Source organism: Gouania willdenowi, chromosome 15, assembly GCF_900634775.1.
Source record: "Gouania willdenowi chromosome 15, fGouWil2.1, whole genome shotgun sequence".
NCBI lineage: Eukaryota > Metazoa > Chordata > Actinopteri > Blenniiformes > Gobiesocidae > Gouania > Gouania willdenowi.
In genome coordinates, this window is record NC_041058.1 from 36,143,240 (window position 1) to 36,160,933 (window position 17,694).

The following is a 17,694-nucleotide window of genomic DNA, read 5'->3' on the forward strand; positions in this document are numbered from 1 at the left end:
GTTATTAATAGTTATTAATATAATGACATAAAGTAAAGAGATGAGAACTCACCTCCATCGGTGTGATGTAGTCGTTCATTCCTCTGTTGAAGACGTAGATCATTGCATCATAGAGTTGGTTCTCCCAACACACCTTCACCACCTTCACATGCCCAATAGACACACATAGACACACACATTAAAGACACACACACAGAGACACACACATTAAAGACACACACATAAAGACACACACATAGAGACACATTTAGACACACATTTAGACACACATAAAGACACACACATAAAGACACACACATAGAGACACACACATTTAGACACACATATAGACACACACACAGACACACACACATAGACACACATGTTAACAGAGCTCTTAGCAGACGTGGGACCTTCAACGAGTTGTTTGCATCAAATAATTACAAATTGTGTTTTTTTCAGCTAAAAAAAATGATGAAACACTATTTTAAAAACATCTTAATCAATGAATTAAAACAGGATTAAATGAGTCTTAAAGGCTGAATTAAATCCAGGTCTTGGCCTTTACTGGTGTGCAGACCACGTCTTAACATTCTTTAGAAAGCTAAATAAGTTACAATATTACTTAGTGGCACACTTTTATTTTGAAAAACGCTGCTGCATTAAAGTGTACCTGTAGTGTAAATAAATGTATATAACAAACAATGTGTTTAATGTGTTACTAATAATTTGTTTTACTGATTTAAAACGAAAACAGAAATACAGAAAAACCCAAAACCAAATAAACAGCATTTTTCTTTCCTTCTTTGTTTTTTTTAAACTTGTTCTGTTTGTGAGATATTTGGATATTTACAGGGAAAGTAGAGCGAGAACTGAAGTCCACTACACCTGGTTTCCCTCCTCAGGTCCTGGACCAGGTCTCCTCACACAATAGGACTGTTTAGGATTTATTTCAGCAGTTTTCTGCTCATGTTTTCATTCAGTCTGTGGGTGTTTTACAGTAGCTCGTATAAATCTGCTCACGTTTATGTTTTGTTTTATGGTGTTACGGTCCAAATAGTATCCAAATAAACTGGTGACTGACTATATAAACTGTGAAGAACAATAGATGTTAGAACTTCTACCATTTGACATTTTTGCAAAAAAATAAAAAAAATAAAAAATACAGCTTTTTTGAGGGCAGTAAAAAAATGTATTATGCACATTGTAAATACCACTAACAGCAGCCGTCAACACACGGAAGTTGATCATACGAAACGTGGAGCACCAGTAGATTCATTACACCTCCTCTGGTTCCGCATATCATGTGCATGTTTTACGTAACATCCATTTTTTGGTTTTGATTTATTTATGTATTAATAATGTTTCAAATCACCAGTAATGTGACTTATACGTTGATTCTTTTTATGTCTGGATGGGGAGCAAAAGTCCGCCCAGTCACCAGATTATCTGGATACTATTTGGATCGTAACACTGATCGGTAAAGTTGTAAGAAAATCACAGATTCAGATTTACAGCATCAATAACACAGATTGAACTGGTTGAAAAAAGTTTGTTAAAAAACATCTTATGTTATGATTCCTACAGGAAATTACTGAGTGAAAATAGAAGTGAAGATGTCAGACTTTTGAGCAGCGTACGGATGCTATAATCACCGTAGTGTTGGAACCAGAGCCCGTGGGATCACATTTCACATGTAAGATATGACAATAACTATATTTAGGATAACCGTTTGTTACTTAGTGGAAGTATTTACTATACAGGTCCTGTTACAAAGGAACAGCGGGGCTGACATAATAAAATTGCAAGATTGTTGTTGACACAAGGCTTTTCAGAATAAATTTGTTTCATTAATCACTGAACGTTTCTTTTGAACACCTTTTAATAACGATTTTATTGTCATTACACAAAGTATAACGAGATTTGGGAGCTTCTCCTATATTCAGTGCAGAACACGTTAAAAGAATACAAACATTACAGTTCGGGGAAAAAATCAAGTTCATTAACAATGTGGTTATTAAGTATGATAATTTAGGTGTGTATTAGGTGTATCCTTACCCTTAATGTAAAAGGAAATGAGAATTGAAGATGTTGACAATACATATTGTTCTTTATAATCTGGGTACATTGCTCATGTTTTTAAGGTTTCCCAGAGAGAGGAGGAGGACATGGGAACTTGTCCTAAGAAGGGTTTTTCTGCTCATGACAGGACAATGCTCTGCAGTGAGCACTTCAGAAGTGAAACACACATGCTGCCAGCTCTATCTATCTATATATGTCTATGCCTGTCTAGTCTGTGCATGGGGCTGTGTTTTGGCTTTTTGTTTGGTTTGACAGAACTGATCTTTGCACCACACTTATGGTTCCCTTTTACTTCCTGATTTACACAATACTCCCATTACGTCATATTTTTCTTTAGTTATTGTTAATCCTAATAAATATGTATCATTATTGATTTCACTATGCTTTTTTGGATCATTTCTTATCTCTGTCCTCCATGTGTATACCTCTACAGTAGTTTAGTTCTGTCTAGAGGGATTTACATATCATGCAACATTTAGTGATGTATATTTGTAAAGGGGAATCTTGCACCTATTTTTTATTGCTAAAAATGTCACATTTACAAAATATAATATAATCCAATTTTTGAATCATGACTTGTTTAAACTAGACATGTAATAATTAAAATTTTGTTATCATATTAGTAATATTCCTATAATAAAAGTATACATATGTATCCTGTTGCCATTCTGTACGCCAAGTTGTAGTAGCTCATATATTGTGTGTGTGTGTGTGTGTGTGTGTACATTGTACGTATCTGAAGTCCAATGGGGAAATAAGTAGGTCATCCAAAACTATTGACTAAAAGTGTAATATAATTATCCATAAGTAAAGTGTCATAACGACACCTCAAACCTTTATAACAAACTAAACCGTTTGAAAATCAGTAGTACATGCATCACTACTACACATTATTATGGGTGAGCGCTCTGACGGTGAAATCTAGCCTGTATATATGATGTCTATGATGAAGATCAACCAATGTGTGTCACATCCTGATTAAAATGGAGACTCCATAGTATATGCCCTAAGATATAAAATCCCTCTAAAAAATCCTTTTAATGATTTTTTATAAAAAGGTGCACATGTTTGGTTTATTGTTAATACATTAAACACATTGTTATATACATTTACACTTTAAAGGCTAGTGTTCCTGTTGTCTCTATGTTAGCAGACAATGTATAAAACATGCTAAATGTAAACCTAACAATTCTGTAAGTAATCAACATTTTAACCCTCTCATAAACCATTACCAGTGTCTCCTGTACTACGTGAAGATGACACACCTGATGAATGTCCAGACTGGTGACATCTAGATGGACCACACATCGCTCCAGGCTGTCCATCATCCCACTGCTATGGTAGTGGTCCAGGAGGTCCCTCATGATGTGTGGGGGGAGGTGGCCCAGGCGGTCAGCTACGATGTAGGACTCCAGAGACTCCAGGAAGACGCTCTTAGCCACAGTGTTCTCTAGTAGACGAGTGTAGAGCTGGCTGAACAGCAGGTCACTGCAGGAGCACATCATCATATCCAGGTTCATACTCTCGTTTATAACTATAGAAAACTATTGATTAGTTGTTCCCACCCACAGAGGCTGAGGACCACCATGATGAATCTCCTGTGAGCTAACAGTCAGAGCAGGGCTAACTTTGTATCTTTCAGAATAATACTTAGAACACTTAATAAACTTTGAACTAGCTTTAGGCTAACTCTGGTACAATGTGATACAGATGTGTTATCTATCAACTAATAAAGACACTACTACTACTGTCAATCAAGTATGTCTTTATAGTAGTGCTATCTGATTAACATGTTAATAAGCTACGCTACAGGAGAGAGCTAGGCTACGCTACAGGAGCTAAGCTATGCTACAGGAGCTAAGCTACGCTACAGGAGAGAGCTAGGCTACGCTACAGGAGCTAAGCTATGCTACAGGAGCTAAGCTACGCTACAGGAGAGAGCTAGGCTACGCTACAGGAGCTAAGCTACGCTACAGGAGCTAAGCTATGCTACAGGAGGGAGCTAAGCTATGCTACAGGAGGGAGCTATGCTATGCTACAGGAGGGAGCTAGGCTACGCTACAGGAGGGAGCTAGAAAAGCTAAAATCAGGTTGTAGAGGATTTTTAAGATTTTATTTTAAAAAGACAGTAGTTGTAATAATAATGGCCGATAGATTATATGATTTACTAATGTGTATTGCAACATGTTTACTTACGATCTCTGCAGCAGGAGACAGTAATCCACCAGCACAGGAAGCACTTCCTGGATGATGGAGCACAAAGAGAGAACGCTAAGAAAAACCATCCATTAGCAAAGTCACAACCCTGCCCCAGTACACACAGAGGGACACAAAAAATACACAAAAACAGAAAAAAATACACAAATAGCTGAAAGAAATATGCAAAGAAGAGAAGAAAAGACAAAATGACAAATAAATACACAAAATGATGGGGAAAAATATTAAAAATGACAGATGAGCTGAAACATGAGCTCACATAAAACAGCGCCAAAAACACACCAAATGACTACAAAAAACCCACAAAGCAATGGTAAGAGCAAGCAAAATAATAGAAAAATATACAAAAGTGCTACTTCCTATGTTTATGCTGATTGGTCATTATTCACCAAACCTGACATGAAGTAAAGACTTTGGGTTGAACACTAGACACACTTTGGTTTAAGATAATAAGATAAATAATAATACAGTAATACAATAAAACAGTATTTCTGGTTACCTGGAAATGCTGCTCCATCACTTGGATCTTGCCTTGTTCTGGACATTTCTTCAGAGTGTGTTCAGCAAACTGGAAGAGTATCTCCAGCATCTTAAACACAGAGTGACATGTTGATGAGGTCTCTGTGTTGGGTTGGGATGTAAAAAGTAGGCGGGGCTTGTTTTACCTTGTCACTGACCACTGCCTTCCTCTTTAGTGGATCTCCAAACAGACCTAGAGAGAACACCACATTAACAGGACTTCCTTTACTGGAACTAAACACTAGGGGGAAAATTAAAAAATGCCTTGATTATGGGCGGGGCTCCTAGTGCAGTCAAAACACGCCGACTCTATACTATAAAAACCCCAAAGAACAGTTTATGCTATGCTAACTAGCTACTCATTACTCACTATAGCTCTCTATTCACTCTTCTCTCAGTCCAACCGAGTCACCACACATTGTACAGTTCACAGCTGATAGTTTTTATTAAAGGGGCGGTGCTAACAGTGAAGCACGATGGTCCAATGATGTCACAAAATCTCGTTCTCAGCCAATAGATAAACTCTATTGTAATATCCTGGTTTCAACCCATAGATGGCAGTCACTGACATTTTACAACTAAATACAACTAATGTAACTAGTTTGACTAAAATGTTGAGAGTTTGACGAGGATCAACAAGAAGACATAGTCATCAACATCCTCCACCAGATTGGTTCTCATTATAACTCACAACCTTTTCCTAAATGTCCTAAACCTTAGAACTTAGATGTATACATAAGAAAAAATCACATCAGAATTTAAAATGACAAACTGTCTTAAACGGTTTCAGAGAAAAGCTGTCCCCTTTGAAGATACCTGAAGTCCTGATGAACTACGGCCCGTGGCCCGCGCTGAATAGCACGTACCACGTTCCCAAAAATTCAATGAAATGACTCGGTTCCACAAAGTAAAACAAATGAAATTGTGCGACGTAACATCGTAATCTACGTTGAATTGCCTTTGAAACGATATGTCACACAACTATGTTCCAATAAATTTAGAAATGACCAGAAAAGGTCTCCTAGAGGGTGTTGACATAGAATATCAACATGAAATTACAGCCCAATTCAACGAGCATTAATGGAGGAGTAGTCATTTAAAAAATGGGGCCCCCGGGGGCCCCGTGGCACATACGGAGTAATGGGCCCCATTCATATATTGGTATGTGTCAATGATTCGGTACCATCAACTGTTGTAATATTTGACTCACAAATAAATGAGAAAACAACTTTAATGGAAATGACTAAAAAAAGGGGGGTGGGGCCCTAATTGAATTGTGTGAGGCATAATTGTAATCTACATTTAATTACTTTTAAAACAATATATCACACGTCTATGTTCCTATACATTTGGAAATGACTGGAAATGGTGCTAGGCCCCAGGGCCCCATTTTAAAAAAAGGCTCAGAGCGTCTCACCATATTGATTCAGAGTATTCATACCAAACGATCTAAGGAGAACTGACAATATCTGTGGGCATTTATTTAAATTCTGTGTAAAAGAACTATTTTTAATCAATCTTTAGAAACACAACATGTCCCTAAAGTCTAGAAGTCTGTTATTGTCCTGATCCATAAATCAAACCGTCTCCACATTTGAAATGATTTTAGACCCATAGCCATGACCTCACTCCCAATGAAGGCCTTTGATAGGCTGGTGTCATCAGAACTATGAAATAAAACATGTTGTTGACCCACTACAGTTTGTTTATAGACCCAACACTAACTCTGTTTAACCTGCTCCTTAAACATCTGGAGGGAACTGGAAGCCATGTCTGAATTTTATTTATTGATTTCTCATCTGCTTTTAACACGATTCAACCACACATTAGAATCCACCGAATGTTGGATGATTTTAACTAAAGTAATAATCATGTGGGCTGGATTTTAGACCTTTTAACAAACAGAACACAGAGTCAGAGTGAACGGGTTTTTATCAAACACAGTGTGATCTCCACACAGGTGTGTGCTGTCACCTCTGCTTTTTATTCTCTACACTAATATGCGTCAGAGTACTTTTAAAAATGGTCTATTTTAACGTATGCAGATGATACAGTGGTCGTTAGTCCCCTCCAGAGCAGCCATGGTCCTATCACTGATGATTTTATCAAATGGTGCAATGAATCATGTCTAGAAGTTAACACTGTAAAAACCAAAGATATGATTATTGATTTTAGAAGACTGACAAGAATCAACCATGACATCACGACCATCAAGGGAGTCAACGTTGAATGTGTTCAATCCTACAAATATCTTGGGACCATCATCGATAACACTCTGAACTTTGAGGAGAACTGTGTGTAAAAGAGGTCACCAGCGTCTTCACTGCTTAAGGAAACTGTCCTACTTCCACAAAACTATAATGACTTTTCACTGCAAAACAAATCTACCCACAGGTATTAATAAAATCATCTGAACCTGTATCTGGTAAAGTTTTAGTGGTTCAAATGTAAATGTATTTGTATCTGGCATTGTATACTTAATAGTAGGGATGTAACGATTAATCGTAAGGCAGTTAAAAATCGATACATAGGTATCACGGTTCATATCGATTTTCTGAAAATTGAATCGCAGTACTTTTTTTAAACAGCAGAGAGCGCTATATATTTGTCCTTCTCTTGTCCAAATGCTGAGGCGAGGGGCGTAATCTGCTACTACTTTTTTTCTGGCCGCCTTCTACTCTTAAACATGTTCATAAATGATTCCTTACCCCTTTAGCACCAAAGAATATCTGTAATATTACGTGAATATCTGTAAAAGTCAGGTTTTTCTATTAGCTCTGTCTGCTAGCATAGCATCCCTTCTTCACTGCACAGAATAGCTGCATCCCAACCGGCCACTGGGTAACCAGCACCCTCTGCTGGTCCAAACAAATATTTGACGTAAATACAGTGCAGACTGTTTTATTTTTATTAGTCAAATTGTTAAGACACAAAATACATTTTTAGTTGCACTTCTAAAAAGAAAAATAACTATTATGCAGTTTTGCATTGTTTACTATAGAACCAGAATTCAAATTAATAGGCTTCTTTATTTGTATTATTCCTTTATTTATTTAATTCAAGATTTATTTGTAGTTAAATTGCATTGTTTTGAATAGTTTATCTAGGGATTCTTTTCACAATGAAAAATAAAAGGAAAATAATACAGTATTTTCTAGTATTTTTACAGTCATCATTTGTCTACAGTCCCATTTTGTAAAATAAATTGTGAGAGAATCGTATCGTGAACCCAGTATCGGGAATCGAATCGTATCGGGAGTTGAGTGAATCGTTACATCCCTACTTAATAGGTTAATAACCAGTGTTTGGAATAACGGCGTTTAAAATAATGGCGTTATGTAACGGCATTTGTTTTTCAGTAACGGGGTAATTTAACTAATTACTTTTTACACCGTTACAACACCGTTATCGTTACTGAACGTTAAATACGGTGCCTTCCATGATTGATTAAATAAACTGTTATCCGAAAGCATCCCTGGCTTCTGACTCAGCTGTAGTGAGGAGGTGGGTTAAAAACAAGGTGAGACATTATGATTGGCTAAGGCAACGTGCCAGCACACACACACACACACACACACGTGACACACACGCGACACACACACACGTGACACACACACACTGCAGATTTGATGAATCAGCAGAGATGGTGAGCGTGGAACAATCTGATGAAAAGTTGTCATTTTTAAGGTGACGATACAAACACTACTTTATATTAATTATGGTCAAAGACAAGAACGTACATGTGAAGTGTTCATTATATCCAGGAGTGAAGACTTTGTCCACATCTGTTGTAAACAACTATAATTTAATGAAACACCTCACAACAACACACGCATCTAAAAAATATGAATTATTTGACATAGAGCAATTTTTTTTTTTTTTTTTTTTTTTAATAGTAACGCAAATAGTTACTTTCCTTGGTAATAAGTTACTTTTACTATAGAGTAATTCAGTTACTAACGCAGTTACTTTTTGGAACAAGTAGTGAGTAACTATAACTAATTACTTTTTTAAAGTTACGTTCACAACACTGTTAATAACAGTATGCCTATTCACAACTGTAACAAAAAGTAATTTTTTGTTTATTTTACTGTCGTTGATATTAAATTTATGATATATATAGCAATAACTATATTCCTTAAAATCTACTTTCTAGAACTGTGCTTATACTTAAAAGACAATATACAATGATTATCAAGCCATATGATTCTGCATATGTTTAACTATTTCTAGTGTAATGTTAATGCAGATGTACATACATTATGGTCACATGAGACACCATCCTATTAAAACCTCAAAATTGCATTTTTTTTTAAATAAGAGAATACGTGAAACATTAACACAAATTGTTTAACATAAAACCTCGTCTTGAACATTTTGATATTGTTTCATAACACAATTAGCTCTGGACTGTAAAAATTGCTTTAATCACAAAAAAATAATATATGTAAAGATACTATATTTAACACAGACATCATAAAACGGACTTAATTAAATATTTTACCTTCATGTGCTGTACTTAAAGTTTTAAGGTATTAACAATGCTGTGAATCTTTAAACATTGAATTAATCCTTCATTTATTCCCGTTTTAAGGTTAAAACAAAGAGGTTGTGATAGGACTGCAGTACAAATAGAACGATTGTGTCTCTAGAGGAAATCAAAACGATCAAAATCATTCACGGAAATGCTGATCAATTTATATGTTGTTGATGATGTGCATTATACTTTGTTTTTTCAATGTAACACTGCTGAGGAATTAGGTTAACAAAGGTATTAAAATGCAGAGCAACTCTCCGGAACTGCTTAGCCAACATGGCTATGCTATCGGTTTTATTTTGTATTTTTTTTCTTCATTTCCTGATGTCACTTCCAGAGCTCAGCGTGCAGGAGCTCAGCGTGCAGGAGCTCAGCGTGCAGGAGCTCAGGGTGCAGGAGCTCAGCATGCAGGTCTGAAGCTGGACTCTCTTGTAAAAAACATCACTACTTCATACACAATACATTTGATTAAGCTGAAAAAAGTAGTTTCTGGGTTTACTCTTTAATTTGTTGGCTGCATAACTGAAGTTCAGTGTATTCACTAAAACAAAATAGTATTATCTGCAGAGCAGAAGGAGAACATGCAACTTCTGCTCTATCACACTGACATCTCCAATTTAACGGCTTTAATTTTCATTTTGCGTGTTTAGACACAAGGTGATGTAGCGCTCTTTATTTGAGATCTTAGTAAATCTGCTCTACAGAGCGTTAGAAGAAGCTCCTCCTGCTGAGAAGTGACTTCATCAATGCTTTAAAGCTTTTACTGTTTATACAATTAAAGACAGTTGAATAAAAAATGTATTGCAAGCAGTTGATTGTACGTACCGACCACGGCCTTCGCACTTCCCTCATGGACGGACCACGCCAAAGAAAGAGCCTCCACAAAATGCTCCTGCTTCAGGAAGCAGTCGATACGCTGGAAGAAGGAAAAAACAGGAAGAGGAAGAAAAGGAGGAGGAAGAAGAAAAGGAGGAGGAAGAAGAAGAAGAGGAGGAGGCGGAGTGATAACTAACCATCATCAGTGCAGAGAGAGTTCATGAATGAATGAGAGGAAAACAAACCTCTCTCCAGTTCCTCAGAGCCATGATGTGAGCAGACTGAAAGGCAGAGACATCAGAGTGTTGAGAAAGGAAAGAGAGACATTAATAATAATAATAATAATAATAATAATAATAATAATAATAATAATAATAATAAACAAAGCAGCACACCTTAGTGCCCAGGTAGATGATCTGTCCTCCATAGGCTGACACTGACTGGTAACAGGCCTTTTCTCCAACTAAAGCCTGCAACACAATAATAATAATAATAATAATAATAATGTATACTTAATTAATCACCATAGTAAAATTACGCAGTGAATAAAGCCTGCATCACCAGCACACACACATACAGTATGAGCAAGGTATTGATCATCTAACATGGACTAATCATTTTAAAAGCTTTAGCACATTTTATACTATGTGTGTCAAACTCAAGGTCCAGGAGCCAAATCCGGTCCTGTAAGCACCCGATGTGGCCGAGAGGAGAAAGTAACAATGACAGAGGAGTCATTCTGAGTCATTTAACAAATTCAGAAATGTTTACCAATTGTTCCATGGTTATTCAATAGTTACACTGTAAATTATTAGTATGATTGGTTTAATATTTTTTGAGTTATAGACAATTTTTACACATCCATATTTTTCTTCCATGTTCATCTTCCAATATATCAGGAACTCATCACATAGCAAAGGTAAATGTGATATAAGCTCCACCTACTCTCTCAGAATATAGAAAAACAACAACTTTTAAACTATAAATTCAAACAGAGTTTTTCTTACAAGCCCACATACAGTTATGGACCAACAAAAATAGTTTTTAAAAAGTATTTTTTTATTTAATCATTGAAACTTCACAATATTTGCAGGGTTCACAGTTTTCCCATGTGTGTACTGACATGGTCACAACAATCCCAAAACTTTAATTGAAGAACCTGCATGGTCTTAATCTGTCACGTATTGCTTGGATATGGTCAGTGTCTTCCATACTTCACGTATCATTTATACGTGGAAGTGCAAACTATAGATCACAATAATGTTGGAAACTATTTGTTTTCCCTGCCTAAAATCCTACATGAGATCAAACTGGTCCATGTTTGGCCCCTGAACTAAAACAAGTTTGATGCCCCAGTTTTAAAATAAAGTAGTTCTCCTTCATGTCTACAATGTGTCATCTACTGTTTGTTTTTGGACTTCCTAAAGGTGGGAATGTTTCTCACCAGAGCCTGGGAGACGTTGCCCCCGGTGGCAAGGGACTTGAAATGACGACTACTGTAGACCAGCTGCACCTGCTCCAGGTCCAGGGTCTCCAGAACCTCCTGACTGGGCCGGTCCACCACCTGGAGCTTCTCATGGCTGTCCACCAGCACCAGGGTCCGGCTGTTGATCCACTGAACAAACACAACAGGAGAAGCTTCTCAATCACTGGTTCTGGTACTGAGCAACAGTATTTAAGTCAAAGCTTGACCATAGAAAGAAGATACTGAAGAACATAAGAGAGTGACCATGTTTACATGGGAGGTTTAATTCCTCTTTAAACAGGAAATAAAAGTTAATTCCTCTTTAACCTGACCGTGTAAACACATAATTCCTAATGCTAATTTAATTCTGAATTAAAGTTAATTCCGAATTAGGTAGCTGGTTTATTGCATTTTTAATTCCAAATTAGATAATTCCTCTTTCTTGTAAACAGGTCACTTGGCTAATTCCGCTTCAAGTTCATTCGTATCGTTTTGCGCTTGCGCGATGACGCACAAGTGACGACATAATCCAAGATGGCAGCAGCCCGGAATCCAGGCTAGACTATTTAATAAAAGCCTTAAAAGACATGAATATAATGAAAAGAGTGGATGGACAGAGACATAAACATGTAGACTTTCACACAGACTTATTAAACACACACAGACCTCAGTAAACACGGTAAACAGAACAGGCTTCACCGGCCGACAGGCACTAGGACCCAGAGGTGGAGTAATGCATCCCCGTGCTGCATGTACAGACTGTAATATCACCAGTTTATCATTTTACCAGCTACTGTCTTTACCAGGGAGCTAATATTTATTCATGGTTATTGTTTTCCAGAGGTTTTACCAGTGATTAGTTCATATCTCCTTACGCTCCACGATCCAAACTGAAACGTGTGTTATTGTCGAGCTGCTGATTCAAAACTACAATCAAAATAAATATGAAAACAGTTCTAATGTGTGGTGTTCTGTGTTACAGCTGACAATAAAAGGTTTGTTGTGTGTTTTTCCCGATAGACGTGATACGTCACATTCTCCCACTGTCCAATCAGAGCCTTCCCAACCTCCAGACATAAAGCCGAATTATCTGAAGCCGAATAAACCTGTTTTTCATGTAAACCTCGTTCGGGAATTACTATTTCCATGTAAATACGAAGCCGAACACTTTAATTCCAAATGATTTAATTCAGCACAAATAATTCCAAATTAAAAAACATCATGTAACCGTGGCCACTGTTCACTTCAACTTACACAGTTGAACACATTTTGTAACATTTGTGTTACTGAGCTAGTTACTGCTTTACTGCATGTTCCTAGATCAGTGGTTCCCCAAGATCCCACAGTCCGGTTCCCCTTCAGACATTTTACCTGAACCTATGTACCTCCTACTGCAGAACTCCTGCAGTACCACTAGAAACCAGCAGTTGTTGCTGGTACCAAGTGACAGACCCTCCAATCAGAGAATTTCATAAACTAAAAAAAAAACAATTTTTTTCACAACTTATAGAAAAGTAATGTACGTTATATAACTTATAACTTCTTAAAGACACATGTTAATTAGACACGTTGTTTGCCAACCAAACCACCTCCAAAAACGCAGAAGAAGAGGAAATGAAAATGAATAAATGATGGATATGTTCACTCATTGCAGGCCCTCACATCTGCATCTGCATCTGTCTTACAGCTCGTACCAATGCTCAGGAGCACATGTATCTGTTGGCATTGCAAACCACCAGCGACAACTACTGGTTTGTAGCGGTACTGCACTAGTTACAAGTTTCAAATAATTACAGATCGCATTCATAAAATGTGTTCCTAAAGTCACATGTTCAGAGACAGCCAATAGAATGACCCGGTTTGATGACACACACAAAATGGATTACACACATACACAACCTAGTTTACAAATCCTAATTCTACACACACAGATCAAGGTATAGACACAGATTGTATTACGCACACACAAATAGTTTTGTTACAATAATGGTCTCATAGGTCAGTGTCTCACAAACTGGTGTGTGTCAGAAGTGTAGTTACATTGACTTACACTGAGGCTGATGATGTCACAGCTAAGCTGGAGTTGTCTTTGTTTGATGACGTGGATGGTCCCTGACTCCTCCTTCTTTACCTGAAAAACAAACCACATTATTGAACAAAACTAATCTGATTTTAAAGAAGAATATCACAAAAATAGCTTGTGGTTCAGTGTCCACATGGACAGGGTTAGCCTGGGACTGAACCACTGATCTAGACTATAGTGCTGATTGTCGTACCAGGAGGAAGTGGACTGTGTCTCCTTTACAGAACGCCAGCACAGGATTGGACGCCTTCTGTACGGGAACAAACTGCCAGGACAGCTGAGGAACTGTCGACGGGTCAGACTGGAGGAGGAAGAGGAGGAAGAGGAAGAGGAAGAAGAGGAAAAGGAAAAGGAGGAAGAGGAAGAGGAGGAAGAGGAGGAGTCAGTTAACTTTAACTTTAGTTAAACTGATTCAACAAAACACCATCTGTGACGGAGCTGGTCCATCACTGACCGTGGGGAACACACACACACACACACACAGTTAAATAACATAACCTCTCCTTCCTTCCCCAGTCATAGAACAACCAAGGGTCACACTTGGAAGCTCTAGTTGTTAAAATGCATACATTCAAAGCGCTCTTACCTGCAGTCGTCCCATGTATAGTTTATTGATACCGCTAAATGATCACATGATGCCGGTAATTGATATATTAATTGTTTCTGTGGGAAAATAAGACTTATTTTGGGTTTTGATTTAATTTAAAATAGGGAACTAAAAACCTATAAATTAATGATGGGGATTAAAATGTTTGGAATGGTTTATTTAGAAGAAACTATTCTATGGGGAAAATAAATCACAAAATTGATGACGCCCAGTAGGAGGGGCTTTTGCTTTAAATACAGGCTGCTATGGCCTAGTGGAGAGAGTTGGTTCTGGGTTACAGAGCAGGAAACACCAGGTTTGATGACTGAGTTGGTCTGATGAGTCACGAAAGGATTCTTATTCAACCTGTTTCTTTTTGTTTCATTGTAAATATTGTAAATAGTTTTCATCAAAGTTTTCTTGTGCGACACCTTTGTAGGCCGGCTGTAAATAAACTCAACCTCACTAAATCTTCTGACTACGCCTGTGTTTTGCCAACTCTTGTTGGGAGAACCCCAACACACATGGTGTCAGAAGTGGGATGGCTAGTCCCAAGAAGATTATCCGGCCCAAAAGAACACGCACAGGACTACGTTCCCTGCAGAGAGAGCAGCTGGAGGAGGAATCAGAATGGACTGATCCAGCTTGGGAGGTAATGTCGACAGGAGAGGAGGAAGCCAATGAGCTCAGACCTGGATCAGCCTCAGCAGGGGCCAATGTCCCAGAAACATCAAACAGCACAGGGGGAGGTGAACTGCTTACCATGATGAGAGACTTTATGAGTCTTTATGAGAGGAGAGAGGAGGGCCTGATAGCAGAGCTCTGGGGCCTGAGTTTCTCTTTCGAACCGGCCTACACCTGCTGACACTCCTAGCACCATGACGGCGAGCAGCCCAAGGCTAAACCTGCCAACACCTGCACACCAACAATATCAGAGGTCCCCATCTGAGGCTGCAGAGACTGTTACCTTTTAGTTGCAGAGTTCCAGCAGTGGACCTAATCAGCCAAATTTGGAATGGAGATATTATCAAGACCCCAAAATTCATCAGTACCAGATTGGTGAGGATATTGAAAACTTTTTGCTGCGCTTTGAGCGCATTACTAAGACTTGGAAGTGGCCTGAATGTGAATGGGCCTGCCAACTTGTTCCATTGTTGACCGGGAAGGCACTGGGGGCCTACACTGCAATAGACGAAGAGAGAGCACTACTACCTAGACCTGAGAGCAGCCCTGTTGACGAAGTTTGACATCTCACCGGAAACATACCATCAGCAGTTTAGATCCACAACTATCCCACCCGGTGAGAATCCTACAGAGACCTACCACCACCTAAAGGGGCTCTAAAGACATTGGGTCAGGCCGGAACAGCATTCCAAGCAGGAAATTGGCAAGACCATCATCTTGGAGCAGCTTCTTCGGATGCTTCCATTGGAGGTGAGGACCTGGGTAAAGGAGCACAAGCCAGTGGAGGGTCTTCCTGCAGCCAGGCTGGCTCTACAGTACCAGAATGCGAGGAAGGGTATCTCCATTCCACGCTACATTGGTACACCTCAATGGGCATCCTTCCAACCATCTCAAGCTGGGCCATCTTGGGGGGAAGAGAAGCCATGAACCTTCAGGTGATGTCAAATCTGTCCCAAACCAACGTGGACTGGGTAAGGACCTTGTTTGTTTTTACTATCAGCAGCCAGGCCACAAAGCTTCTGTGTGCCCCATACGCAAAGCTAAAGTCACAGGTGCTTGCTATGCACCCCGACTTGAAGTGAGTCCTAATGGGAACATGGCGGCAAAGACTAAACTTAAAACTGTGATAGTTAATGGACGGCTGGTAACAGCATTATTGGATACTGGTAGTTTTATGTCCCTGGATAAAGAAAGCCTGGTACCAGTAGGTAGCATGGACTACAGCAGAACCGTAGACATTTCGTGTGTACATGATGACAAACATTTTTATGTGATCTTACCATTACCATTGATGAACAACCCTATCTTATGATAGTGAGGGTGGTTGAAAATCAACCTGTTGATGTAATTTTGGGGCGTGACTTACCTGTGCTTTTAGATTTGCTACATGACAATGAAAAAAAGATTGATACTGTTGTGGAAAAACCCAGAGTATTGGATGCAAATGTCAATGTTTCATGCCCAGTTATTACCAGAGCCCAAGCGAAAGCTGGTGTCCAACCGCTCCCAGACCTCGACAGTAGTCTGTGTGATGGTGGCACTAAGGGGCCAAGAAAATCACTGCAACGGCGCTTTGAGAAACAACTAATGTTATCTCCACCTGTCAGACAGGATTTGTTGGGTGAGAAAATGTGGGATGTAAAAGTGTGATGCAACATTGAGACCTGTGTTTGCCAAAGTAGCTGAAGAGAACATCATGACTGAGAATGATGTGTTTTACTGTTTTTCTGTTGAAGCTAAACGGCTTGTGATTCCAACGAAGTGTAGAGACCTTGTCATGCATCTCGCGCACACACTCTCATGGGCGGGACATTTAGGTCGCCACAAAACATACCTCCGGGTTAGCTCATGGTTTTATTGGCCCTCAATGTACTCTAATATACAGAAATACTGCACTACATGCCTCACATGTCAGAAAACATCTGCTGCCCGCAGGTCCGAAAGGGCGTTTCTGCAGCCTCTGCCGGTTATCTCTATGCCATTTCGCAGGATCGCCATGGACATTGTTGGCCCACTCTTGAAAAGCAGCAGTGGTCATCAATACATCTTGGTCGTATGTGACTATGCCACAAGATTTCCAGAGGCATTTCCCCTCCGCACCATCACTGCTCCAGCTGTGGTGCGTGCCTTGGTTCAACTCTTCTCCAGGGTGGAAATACCTCACTGAGATCCTCACCGACCAAGGCACAAACTTCACCTCCAGGCTAATGCAGCTCCTCTACAACCAACTGGGCATCACCGGACTCAAGACCACCCCATATCACCCTCAGACTGACGGTTTGGTTGAACGATTCAACCAGACTGGGATCGCTGGCTGCCATTCCTGCTTTTCGCTTACCGGGAAGTTCCTCAAGCATCAACAGGTTTTCACCGTTTGAGCTGTTGTACGGTTGGGATGTGCAGGGACCGCCTTGATCTGAGTCGTAAACTACAGTCACGAGAAACCAGGTATTCCATCGTGGAAAAGGAGGGCTAGGCCATCAAGTGGGCATTGGAGAGCCTGCAATACTACCTTCTTGGAAGAGAGCTTGACCTGGAAACAGTTGCCTGACCCGATGGTATCTTTCTCTTCAGCCGTTCAAGTTCCTCATCCAACACCAATCAGGAAAGACGAATGTGGTGGCTGACTACCTGTCAAGGTTTTTGCACATCGGGAGGAGAGGGATGATGTGACGGAGCTGGTCCGTCACTGACCGCAGGCAACACACACACACACACACTAATCT

At 39.2% G+C, this 17,694-nt stretch overlaps 1 protein-coding gene across 2 annotated transcripts in view; it reads right to left on the reverse strand.

Annotated features, from left to right (window-relative positions):
- Positions 1-17,694, reverse strand: part of vps8 (VPS8 subunit of CORVET complex) — a 78,335-nt gene that overhangs the window by 35,027 nt on the left and 25,614 nt on the right. For both annotated transcript variants that reach the window (XM_028469249.1, XM_028469248.1), the window contains 11 exons: positions 13,892-13,999; positions 13,666-13,746; positions 11,595-11,765; positions 10,546-10,620; positions 10,396-10,431; positions 10,160-10,250; positions 4,944-4,990; positions 4,778-4,867; positions 4,258-4,304; positions 3,327-3,549; positions 53-142 (listed from right to left, as the gene is read on the reverse strand). In XM_028469249.1, coding sequence (XP_028325050.1) covers positions 53-142; positions 3,327-3,549; positions 4,258-4,304; positions 4,778-4,867; positions 4,944-4,990; positions 10,160-10,250; positions 10,396-10,431; positions 10,546-10,620; positions 11,595-11,765; positions 13,666-13,746; positions 13,892-13,999 — 1,059 coding nt within the window. The remainder of the gene's footprint in view (positions 1-52; positions 143-3,326; positions 3,550-4,257; positions 4,305-4,777; positions 4,868-4,943; positions 4,991-10,159; positions 10,251-10,395; positions 10,432-10,545; positions 10,621-11,594; positions 11,766-13,665; positions 13,747-13,891; positions 14,000-17,694) is intronic.